General features: G+C 37.5%; 1 protein-coding gene across 9 annotated transcripts in view; it reads right to left on the bottom strand.

Moving 5' to 3' along the window:
- DLGAP1 (DLG associated protein 1) overlaps nucleotides 1–12380 on the bottom strand; it is a 404716-nt gene that overhangs the window by 127546 nt on the left and 264790 nt on the right. For 7 of the 9 annotated variants that reach the window (XM_068191544.1, XM_068191537.1, XM_068191551.1 and 4 more), the window contains one exon: nucleotides 9378–10403. In XM_068191544.1, the coding sequence (XP_068047645.1) occupies nucleotides 9378–10331 (954 nt within the window). In that variant the 5' untranslated portion in view covers nucleotides 10332–10403. Of the gene's footprint in view, nucleotides 1–983; nucleotides 1118–9377; nucleotides 10404–12380 lie in introns of those variants that run through there. The other 2 variants (XM_068191559.1, XM_068191568.1) reach the window with 2 other exon arrangements.

Here is a 12380-nt window from a genome sequence, read left to right on the forward strand (position 1 = left end):
GGATTAATGGGATTAAGATTGACATATTTGAGATAAAGATGTTTCATGCTTTTAAGAAAATCATATTATCCAATTACCGTGGCAATACCATTTTTCCAGTATCAGACTATCAAGAGAGAACATAACTTGCATGATTGTTTTAACTCTCATGAAAAAGGGGGAAGAGCTAAATTCAGATCTAACAATGAACACTGTTTTTATTAAAATAGAACAATTATTATTCACACTGTCAAAGTAATAATGATCCTGGAAACATTTAGTTTTCTAAATTATCTTTAAGCTCATGTACAAATCTTTACAAGCCTAGAATTCAAGAGTGTACTTCACTTACACAAAAGGCATAGTGAAACAGAACAACATTACTACTTGAATAGAGATAGAAAATATTCAGCAAAGGCCTCTGAGCCGTCCAGCTTACTGAAACTTAAAACTTCAGCAAACCCCTGGCAATAAATTGCTACATGCATGAACAGTAAGCCTGACAACAATTTCATTCTTTTGATTAAATGGCTGATATAACATTCTTTTGTAAACAGAGCAGACTATAAAGATGAAGTACTGCTACTAACCAACATCTTACCTGGATTTAGCATCATTTAGTGTATAGATTACCTGTCCCAGTCTTTAACTAAATTTATGCTGCTCTGCAAGTGTTCATACTTTGTCATTAGCCAGGTTGTACTGGCTTGTCACTTCCTTTAATGCATTTTTTTGATAAAAAGGAACTGGATTTTTTAATAGATAGACTAGGACCCCTAATAAAGAAACAAAACAAACAGGTATACTGACCCCACAGTTTTCAAACATTCACTTAATAAGCTCACATATAGTAGTATGTGAAATAAGCCCAGATTGTAATGACAAGGGTAAAGAAATTTTTTTTTTAAAAAATTCAATTTCTGAACAATTAAATTAGAATATCTAATTTCCTTTATTTTTAAAATTTTAAAAAAATGTTTCCCCCAAAATAGTTATTAACTTACCTTGCTGGATGAAACAGCAAACAGACTGTCTCTATAGCAAATTAAGTTCATTATTGATCTCTAGTTTGCTTTGGTTTATTGCAGCTGAAATCATTAAAGCTTCTCCCTGTGCTTTGCCAAAGCAATGTGGATGACTATAGAAGTAAACAAAAGGACTGGAAGGAGTGGCTAACCATCACTCACAGCAGTAGACTTGTAACTTTAGCTTTCTATTAGTATGCAAATACTTAATGAAATGGAATCACACAACTGAAGAACAATGCCTAATGACTGCTCAGTGCAGATTTTTCAAACCCATACAATTTGGTCTTCTCAGCCATTATTATGCCTCTTCTGCATGCTGTAAAGGAAGTTTCAATTGCCATCTTCCACTTACTGAGCCTATTCCCAGCAGTCATGAATACTGAATTAATCAGACCAATAAGGATGAGTAGCATTTCTTTCTATCAGTGTGCATAGGTTAAGAATCATTGAAGTATGCAAAAAAAAGGGAAGCCTTAGAAAGCAGAAAGAAAAATATATGTTTATCAAACCTAAAGTGTTTTCAAAAAGGCAGTTAGGAGGGTTGCCTTTATTTAGGATAAATTTAATATGCTCAGTATCTGCAGCAACATTTACTTTAGCTTATGCTATTTGAGCAATCATGTTCTATTATAAATTAATACAATTTAGCTGATTTATCTCCATATTTTTTTACAAGAGGGGAATTAACACCAGAACAAAGACCTGTCCTAGACAGAGCATTACTTCCTCTATCCTGTACCCACCCTTTGCATCAAACCTGAACAAACAGGGTGAAGAACTGAAATCTTCCTTCACGTAACAGTAGTTTGGAAAGTCTTCTAAACCAGTATGAATCCTGAGAGAGTCAGCCAATTGACAACATTCTTCAAGCACCACTCCAGTTTACGATGTTCATTGACCAAAAGGTGTCTTGACTACTGGCTTGTCAATCTGATTCACATCCTATTTTATGAAGAGGAATGTCTTCTAAATGAAATTACCATGTCTTGGTTCCAGATAAATTTTTCTCATTCTGCTTTATGTGCAAAAGTCCAACCAACCATGAAAAGGGGCACACTGATACAATGATTCCATCCACTGCCTCCCAAGTTTGCACACCCATAAACACCTTCTGCAGAAAGGAAGCCAAACAGCAACTACCACATCCATTAGCTGAGGTGAACATGACTGAAGGTCACAGAGCTGGGCTCTTGGCCAGGACCTCAAACTAGAACTGCTTCAGTGATACTCATGGATGATATTCTCCAGTGGCAGAGGGCAGACATTCGTTCTCATCTTTCGCAGTATCTTCGAAGCATTCAGTGCCATTGGTTATAATGACATATGGTTTCTTGGCCAGTTTAGGATGACAGGATGTCTGCTAACACAAATACCAATCCTTGAAAGGACACTTTCAGTGACCAGCAGTAGAGAAATTTCTTCTTTCTCATTTCTTCTTTATATCTTCTTTTGTGGTGAGTCACTTCAACAGCTGCATACAGTGACTGGTTGGCATCCAAAGCAATACTGTTAGATGAGATGCCATTTTACCTTTCTTTCAATGCACACAGGCACAAGTCTGCTATCAAGCAGACAGCAGGAAACTGGCTAGTGGGTGGAGAACATGTAGCTGAATCTGTATCCTTGGAAGAAAACAGATGTGGTGGGGAGAGCATTTTGAGAAGCAGCCCTTATGCTGTTTCTTTTGGCTGACTGTAACTCAGTAATCTCTGGTGCTTTGCTAATGTGCTCTCACATGCAGCAGCTCTAAGTGATGCCCTTAAACTGCCATCTCCTGCTGGCTCTTGGCTTCTGTCACATTTTAGTGGCCAGGGGACAGACTTCACTGACAATTTTACAATGATTTCTTTTCGATTACAGCAATGCTATACACCTGTGAAATAAGTTTTCATTTGTCTGTAAGGAAACTGTCCTGGTTTCAGAACACCATGGTATGTCTTCTCAGCAACTCCAAATGGTCACCAAATGGTCACCTGTGTTCTACAGTTGTGTTCCATAGGATATGAAATCAAGGTCATAGTCCTGACTCTCATCTGCTGGAAACTGAATTGCTACAGACCAGAAAACCTCAAAGATTTCCTAACAAACTGGTTAGCAGGCTGGGGTTATGTCAGCAAAGCAAAATTAGACAAAAACTTATTTGCATAAAAGACTCCTGGACGCAATTCAGAGACTGTATTTGGGAGCCCTGGCCCTTCAGAACTGTGACAATGCCTTATCCAACTAAGCAACTACACATTGCTTAGTCTTTGGTGAGAGAAATACTTATCTATCAGAAGCCCAAAGAAGACAGTTCATTGCACAGTTTCAGGCTAAGAGGATGAAAGGACAAACAATATACAACAGATTGATGTTCTTTTTGCTTAATCCACTAGTGACAGAAGCTCACCTGTGCAGGAACAGCACGAGAGCATTTGTAAAGCAGAACAAAACCTGTGGCCAGATAAACCAGCTCAAACTACTCTCCTGGCACTGTAGCGTTTCCTCACTCAAAACTTGTACTGTGAATTCCATTCTTGAAACAAGCACAAAACCCCAACCCAATAACTGGATGGAGATAAATACTCCTTATTACTTTGCACTGACCAAGGAAAATGTATCATTGCCCAGTGTTTTCTTCCCCACCATTTTCATGGGTTTCCACAATAAAAAAGTTAAGGTTTCAAACTCAGAGGCAGATTAAAATTATCCTCTTTGATGGACTTGACTTGTCTTAAAGATTTTTTATTTTACTCTTGTTTTTTTTTTTTTCAGTGAAATTACTGAAAATAATAAGATTGGAATACTCCAAATATTTAAGGCTACAAAAAGGAATCAGATTCATGACTGAAACAAACCTTATCCATGAAGGAACTGAAATAGATACCAAATGCCAGCTGCTATGTGCAGCCATAATTTTAGTAAACATTTCTGACCTAACAGTATATGTAATGTAGTGTCACCCAAGTAGGTTGCTGAATCTATTAAAAGGTATGCCAGCAACAGGTTCCAATTGCCAGAATTGTGTTCATTAATGGATGCACTATTAGAAAGTATGGATGCTAACAGAATGAACTGACAGTAATTCAAGTTAATCTGGAAAAAATAAGGTCAGTGCCAGTATATGCAATACTTAGAAGTTACAGGATGGAAATAAAACTAAGGACAGAAATTACAGAACATTGGCAGATAAGGTTGCAGCTGAAATTGCTGTTGAAGTGCTCTCTTTGTACTTAGGAGGCCCCCATTACTCAAGACACCAAAGGTCAGCACAGCATTCAATGAAGCAAATAAGAACACACCAGTTGTTAAGGTGAAATGAGTGGCAAGATCATGATCACCAACACAGCTGACAATTTTGGGTTTTTTTTTTGTTTGTTTTGTTATTTAGTTAAATTAAAGGACTGCAAAGATGAGGAAGATGAGTATATTGAAGTACTCTCTAACATATTTCTCTCAGTATAGCAACCACATCTTGGGTGGGTTTGCAGATAGGGTAAATAACCAAGATGACAGTTTAATGGAATTATCTCTTAGTAATATACATTTTGTAAATAAGCTGTTTTGTGCCTAATCTATATTTTCCACAAATTCCCTAGCTATAGCCATTATTCATATTACCCACCTCACAATTTTAAAACCAAAATAAACTAGCTTTCTGAAAGTATGTTTTTCAGTGTTAATATGCTTACATACTAGTTCATTTTAAAATTCAAGAGCATTTAAGAATTTCCAAATGTTTTCATGATTATTGCATTACCTTGGAGTTGACCTAGAATACATTAAAACATTTGACACTTTATTTCACATTTGTCTAAATTGTTTCACTAGCTTTACTAAGAATTAGCTCATGAGCTCATAAAAAACCCTTGAAATTTATACCTCATATACTTTGTAGTTCTGAGTGGAAAATTGAAATAAAGAGAAATAGCATGTGCTTCATTAATTTTCAATTTATAATGGAATATGAGCCAAAAAAGTAATCAGATACATGAACAATAGACAATCTATATAAATGGATGTTAATACAACTTTCACACACACAAATATATATATATATATATATACACACATATATATATATATGTATATATATGTATGTAGTATGTATATATATGTAAGGATATTCTGGAAGATAAATTTGAATATGGTAGTTGCATCTGAAATGCAAACACTATAAATGAGGAAAACACAAACTGAAAATGCAGAAAAACTCGCATAGATAAACTTAGTATAACAGATCTAACATAAATTGCTGTGTCATAAGGATAAACTCTTTGAAATGTAAGATATCATGTTAACAAATCACATTACACTTATTGGTCCTTATTGGCACCCTGACCCTTAGGTCTGTTTGGTCATCCATGGACACAGGCAACACAAAGAGGCTGGCTGGGACTGGAATTCAGCTGTCTTTCCTAAGAAACTGTGCCTTGTCCTGAGACTGGAAAACAAGTCATTTGGATAATGAGTGTCTCAGCACTACACACTGTATATCAATGCACATTACAGGCAACCTTCACAGAGGAAACTGAGTGCAGTACTAACCAGAACCCTTTGTCACCAGAAAATTCTTATTACACCCAGAAACTTGGTTTATATTTTTTAATAGTATTTCTCACAGTATCCCACCAAAGGACAAGCAAAGCAAATGTGGAGCTTGAATGACTGCACTGTTGCCCCCACCTTCTGCGCTTTAGTTTTCAGAACTAAAATTTCCATCCTTAGCCTCAAGTGTCTGACACAACTGATATTAGTCTCATCAGCTGCAATGAAAAGAAAACTTATGACTGACCCACATAAAAAAAGAAAATTAATCTGAAAAGCATCATTCTTTGTATCTTTCTCAGTCTCTTAACAAATGGACCAAGGACAACAGGAATGGTAATTACAGGGAACATTAAATGGCAAAACTATAATCAGAGACAAACTATTCAATGTATTTGATACACTATTAGCTCCAAAAAAAATCATGAATTCATAGAAAACAAGAGTGTCAAAAATATCTCCCCGTGTATTTAGACCCTATTGTTTGCAGCAAAGGACTGCTGTTTACTTGTTGTCTTTGGTTAATTTCATTTTTTTTTCCAGAGCAGAAGCTAGCAGAGAAGTAGAGGCTGTCTACTGCTTTAAAAATTTTTCTTTCAAGGGAGGGAAACCATCTTGAAGAAGCATTTTGATAAAACATGAACAATTCCTTCTCACCATCCTCCACCGTAGTCCAACTGTAAAGCTGGATCAAATAGCACTTTCCTGAAATAAAAGTCAGCTCATAAAAAGAACCTTATCTTTCTACTATCCAGCTGCTCACTCTTGAAAAGAGAAATAGAAGATAAAAATGCAATTCCATTCCCAAAATGTGGGTAAGAGAAAAAGACTTGCTTGACAGTCTTTAGACTATTCTAGGACAATATCTGTTTCTGAAGATGCACAGCTCAGACCCAAGCCTCCCCTAGAACTCCAAGGATGCACACTATGCCTCAGCACCAGGGGTGGAAGTGGAGCCTGGTGGGGTAAAGAAAGACAGTACAATGCAGAGGACTCTGCACTTGATCCAAATTCCAAATTATGAGAAATAAACCCATCTGTAATACTAATTACTGCCAACACCTTCCACAGAACAGTTAAGTGGAAAATATCACAACAAGTGAAGTAATTGTTTGTTCTTTCTATGTCTTTACACTGATAATTCATGCAGATGCTTTTGTGATAAAAGCCCTTACAAACAAATGTGAAGTCAATGTCACCTGTGATCTCTGATATACTCAGATCTATCAGGATAAACAAAATTATCCCAAGTACCCTGAGTTAGAAAAAAGTAATTCCTTCATTGAATTTGGATACTGTGACAAGAAGAGATTGCATGAACAAGTAGCTGCTCTTTGAATGATCAGAGTATATGTCCTGAGAGTTTATGTCCTGGACCATAGACAACAACTTAAATAACAAGCAAGTTGATAAAAACATCTATTTAACATTTAGTGAGTTACAGAAAGCAACAAAGAAGCATCATAACAACGAAATTAAATTATCAGGGTTGTCCAGTGTTATTGTGAATTTGCAGCTTTCATCTCATTTTGCGTCTTTCCAATTGTTCTAACACAGGACACCAGCCTTTTGGTACAATAATGAGAAGTGCACCTGGAAAACAGCAGATGCACAGAGTAACTCTACAACTCACTAACAGAGTAGAACTCTGCTGCTGTTAATATATATTTATACTGCAGGACAGAGAAAAAGCCTCAGTTGGGTTCTGTGTCCCATTGTGCTGCACATTGTGAAAACACAAAAGGGAACAAAGTCCAAGACCCAAAGGGCTTGCAGTGTAAAAAGATAAGTGATATAGTGAAGAGAAAAGCAATAGGATGCATTCAAAATAGACTGACTTTTAAAATACCTACATGCATTTATCATCCCTTCAAGCTGCCAAGAGAGAAGAATAATCCTGACCTGCTTCCTCAAATCTACTGTACTCTGAATATTACTTCCAGTGTTAACTGATGCCTGGTTAAGATTCTCCTTAAAAAAAAAACAAAAAACAAAAAAGATTTTCAAACCAATTATATTTCCCTGGATTTTACAACAGCATGCAATTAGAAAGAATAAAACAAAATTAAGTGAAAACTGAAATAGAACTACCAGTGAGAATGGGAAACACAGTGAGAATGTAGTTATTCTAAGTGAGAATTTAGTTATTCTTGCCCTTGACAATTGTTGGACATATTTTCATACAGACACAGATAATGTCCTTTAATTCCACTTGAGGAGTCTATTCCTGTCAGTTAAACATTATCTAAAGGTCCCTACGGAGGTGTTCGTTTAAAGCTGATGCTGGCACAGTTTTTCACTCTTTTCTAGCCATCTGGTCACATACTGAATTGTCAGCTATTTTATCTAAACCCAAGAGAAGGTTGAAGGAGTAAACAAAAATACCAACAAAAAAAATCTCAGGGGTCAAAGTGACCACAACAATCAAGCCTAAAGTTACAATTTCTTCTTACTCACAAAATTCACATGAAAGATACATAATAAAAAAACCACAAAACCTCAAAAGGTTGCAACCTGAGGCTATTTTGAAACCCCTCTCCCTCCCCAGCCCATACGCAGAGCTGTAAACACACTGAGCATTTATATTGCCCCCTCTTCCCCCACCCCACTCTCTGAAAAAATTGATAGAAAATATACTTATCCATTCCTTTACATTTAAGATTTAGCATCCCAGAGACTGGCAATCAAAATTATTTTGCGTGACACTCCATAAAACCTTTTAAGATCAATTTTTAAATGCTGATGCTTCAGTCCTACGCTTTCTCTGCATACTGACTTAAACAACAGAATGTGGAAGCTGACTGTCTCATTAAAGCACCCATATAAGAGAACTTGCTACAGTTCTATACAAATAGGAAAGAGTCCCACTACGTTAAAATGAAACCGAATTATCTTAGCAAACCTCTTTTTTCCTCATGGTCTTCTCTCTTCTCTGTGCAACGTTGTTCCATCTTACACACACACTTAGATGTGCCATAAGTGCTTCTTTTAAAGTGCATAAAAGCTATCCACAGCTCTCCTAAGAATGAAACAGTTTTAATATTTTCTGATCCATGTTCCTGCCACAAACATTCACCGGCAGTATGATAGCTCCAAGAGGAGACATCTGATTCTTGACATTTAAAGATACAATACTGGTGAAAAATAGTGACGCTGTATTAACTGCAAACAGCTTGTGAGGGAGTAGGTGATGTACTCCTAAAATGTATAATCAGAACAAGCAATAATTTCAACCTTTTGATTTTTTATTTTTGACTCAGAGCCATAAAAAAGAGGAATAGCCTGATAAACAAATCTGGACACATTACAATAACTGTTTTAAGAGAATTTATATTCTATGGCAAAAAGAAAAGTAGGTTGTTTTCCTGCTGGAGAAAGTATTAAGGTACCCCATAGTTTCTCAAAAGGGTCTCAAAAGCTTTCTTAAAAATGAGCACTAAATGAAAGCAAAATTGAAATTACAGAAATCAAAGAATTTGTATCCTGGTAACATTCAGTTAATTGACATTGGAATGCTAAATGAAAGCACTAAAACATCAAATTCCCTGTACCCCTACTGTGACAGCCTTATAAATTCAAAAGGTACACAGAAAGGTCTTATTTTTCCCACATGAAAAAAAAAAAAAATCCTGTTCTAACATGAACCGATACTTTGAAATACTGAATTCTGGACCAAAAAAAAAAAAAAAAGCTGATATATTTTTAATTTTAGTAGTAGAACCCCTTGTTTGGCGATCAGTGGCCTCTGGGGAAAGTTGAGACATCAGAGCAAACCTCCATCCCCCACAAACACCTGAGATAAGGCAGAGCACAGTTAACAGCAACCAGCTCTCCACACTGTACCTGGAGGTACTGACATGACCGTTCCTGCTGACACGTCTCTGCCTTCACCACTGTCTGGTCCATGTTAACTGATGCTTTCTGGTAAACTTCACGGGCTCTGCTCACGGTTAATGTAGAGGACCAAGAGCTTTTCTTCATTAACTGGGAGTCCAAATTCACAGGCAGGTTTGCACAGGTAGAGCATTTGACATCATTATTGCTTCTGGAGGACTTCACAGTATGCTCGCTAATAGTGTTATAGGCTTCCATAAAGTATTGGGAAGAAGAGCGATCAGGGCATCTTCCCATGGTCATGACCCCACTGGGACCATGATAAATGCAAACATCATTGTCCAAGTTGTCATCTGAACTCCACCATCCTGATGCATTGGATCTGGGCTTACCTTCTGATCGCCTTTCCTTACTCTTGCTGCGCTTCCCATACCTCATCGTCTGTGACTCCTCCGGGCTTGCTTTCCCCCCATTGATGCTCCCCTTGGATGGTCCTTCCAGTGAGTGGGACTTGGTGAAGAGCTTTTGGACAGAATGAACCAGATGCCGGATCCTGCCCGGGCTGTCACTGCGGTGCTCCATTGCAGTTCGCTTGTACTGCAGAGTGTGGTAGCCATCCCGATTCAGGGGCAGCTGCCGCTCAAACTGGTCCAAAAGGTTGGCAGGAATGCGGTTGGTCTTGTTGGCAGTTCCGTGGGGAACCAGAGCACACTCATCCTTGAGTTCGTGGTGGGAGCTGTAATGCCTCCGGGGAAACGTGCTGCTGGCAATCTGATCATTGTAGGGCACCATGCACTCGGCCTGGAAAGAGTTCCTTTGAGTGTAGTAAGGGTGGTCTGCGGGGTGGGGGTCCACTGGGTTTAACAAATATGGCTTCCTGTCCTGGTGGTGTGGCAGGCTGTCACATGCAGGGTCACAGGCAACCCCGTGATGGTGACTGCGGCTGCCAGATAATCCCTTCATCGTTGATGGAAAACGAGTCCCAAAGTCATCTAATACGTATGGCTGTGCGACAGGCAGAACTCAGAGAAAGGCCTAAAAGGGAGAAATAAAACAGAAGATGTAAGATATTCAAGCTGAGAGAATAAACAGCATGTGCACAATTAACATTCTTTGTTTCTTACTGCAAAAAGTAACTGAAATAAACATTCTCAGACTCTTTATCCTTTAATCTTTCCCACATCCAACATGGTGATAAAGATACCTAAGCAGTACACAAGAAAAATTATCTTGTGCCATTAGCTGCAAACAGATGCAAGACAATTTCTTCCAATATGAAAAGCAAGATAGGTATTGCCACTACTCTAAAAACTCAGTTCTGAAAGCATTCATGGACAGGGACATCCCAGGATGCCTTAACTGCTTATCTGCATATTTTCAAGGCCAAATGGACACATTGAAAAAGATATTTTCTTTAATGGAACACTTTCTGGGCTTCTTTGGGCCAAACATAAAGCATGGTGCAATTAATGGCAAACCTTTCTCTAACTTCAGTGAATATTTTTACTCAATCTCCATATCATATGCCTGGACGGTCATCACCTCAAGGCAAAGCAAAACATGATTTCTGTTAAGTTCTTTCCAAATTAAGAGTAAAATAACAATAAATCACACTGTCAAAATGAAGCCAAACCAACTATTAGACATCCTGTACATCTGCGGGGTTTGTATTTACTATTTTCTGGCTCCTATTCACTAAAAAAACCCCATCTTATTCTGCCAATGTACATCTTGATTTATTTCTCAATAATTTTTCATTATTCTAAGCAGTGTTCATATATCCCTACATACTCCTACCATTAAAAGAATTGGGATAGCCAAACCTTGCACACAACAATAACAGTTAATAACAAGAACACTTAATTCTTGATTGCAGTTATTTGTCCCTGAAGTGACTCGCAATGCTGTAGAATATGGATTACAACAAATTGAAAATGGAAATCTTCATCCCAAGTGATATAATAACCATTCTGTTTGAGGCCAGATGCCCTCCTTTCAGCCTTCAATGCTAGCGAAAGTCTGGATGCAACCTATGAGCTACTCGTGTATATTATGAGCTTTCAGGCGCAGGAAATCAGTCTCATGGTGCCATCTGAGAAGCTGAAGGGCAGAGGACTCCTTAGAGGATCCTTTCTTATACTGCACTGAAATGGGAGTTACTCAGCTACCTCACCCCTTTCTGGCACGGCTAATCACATAAATACTTTTGGAAATGTAGCTCTTGAGATTTTTCTAGGAGTAAGGATAAACATGCACAGCAAACAGGTTTCCACTATGCTCCTCCAGCACTCTCTCAGCTAAAGTTCATGTTTAACAGGTTGTAGACATTGTACCCACTCGCAAATTGGTAATAATGAAGTTTTCTAAAATAGCACTAAGTTAATGTCAGTCTGGAGAAGCATGCTCTGCACTTCATCAGAACTTATTTTATATTTTCTTCTGAATCTACAGCAAGCCAAACAGGAGTTTTTTTTCAGTATGCTTCAAAGCTAATCTGTATGTCCTGCATTTTATTCCCCCTCACTGGATCCCTGCAATGCAGAAAATGTTCCGTCTCAGGAGACCTTGAATAGAAAAAAAGTTTTCAAAATACCACAAAAGGCTCTTGAAATATTCCAAATAGATAGGCTGACTGATTTACCTAAAGCGGAAAATGGCTAAAGGCACCTTTAAAAGCATGAAAATAATATATTCTGGGAGCTGTACTTGTCAATTATACTGTAGTGACAATCCTTAGCACTTCTAAAGAGAATTTTACATCCCTACTATAGTTCTAAAATATGATCTATTAGTCTGTGCAATTGAGAAACATCCAAAGGGATGTAGTAATAGATTAATTAGTTATGTAATAGAAAATGGGACTTGAGCAAAGATATCCCATCAAGCAGAGTACTTCTAAAGGATATAGAGACCAAATAAAAAATAATCAAATCTCTGCTATCTATGAGTATCTTTTACATATCAAGGTTTATGAAAACAAAACTTCACCCATTTTTTTTACTTAAATCCATA

Source organism: Anomalospiza imberbis, chromosome 1 (assembly GCF_031753505.1).
Source record: "Anomalospiza imberbis isolate Cuckoo-Finch-1a 21T00152 chromosome 1, ASM3175350v1, whole genome shotgun sequence".
Lineage (NCBI taxonomy): Eukaryota > Metazoa > Chordata > Aves > Passeriformes > Viduidae > Anomalospiza > Anomalospiza imberbis.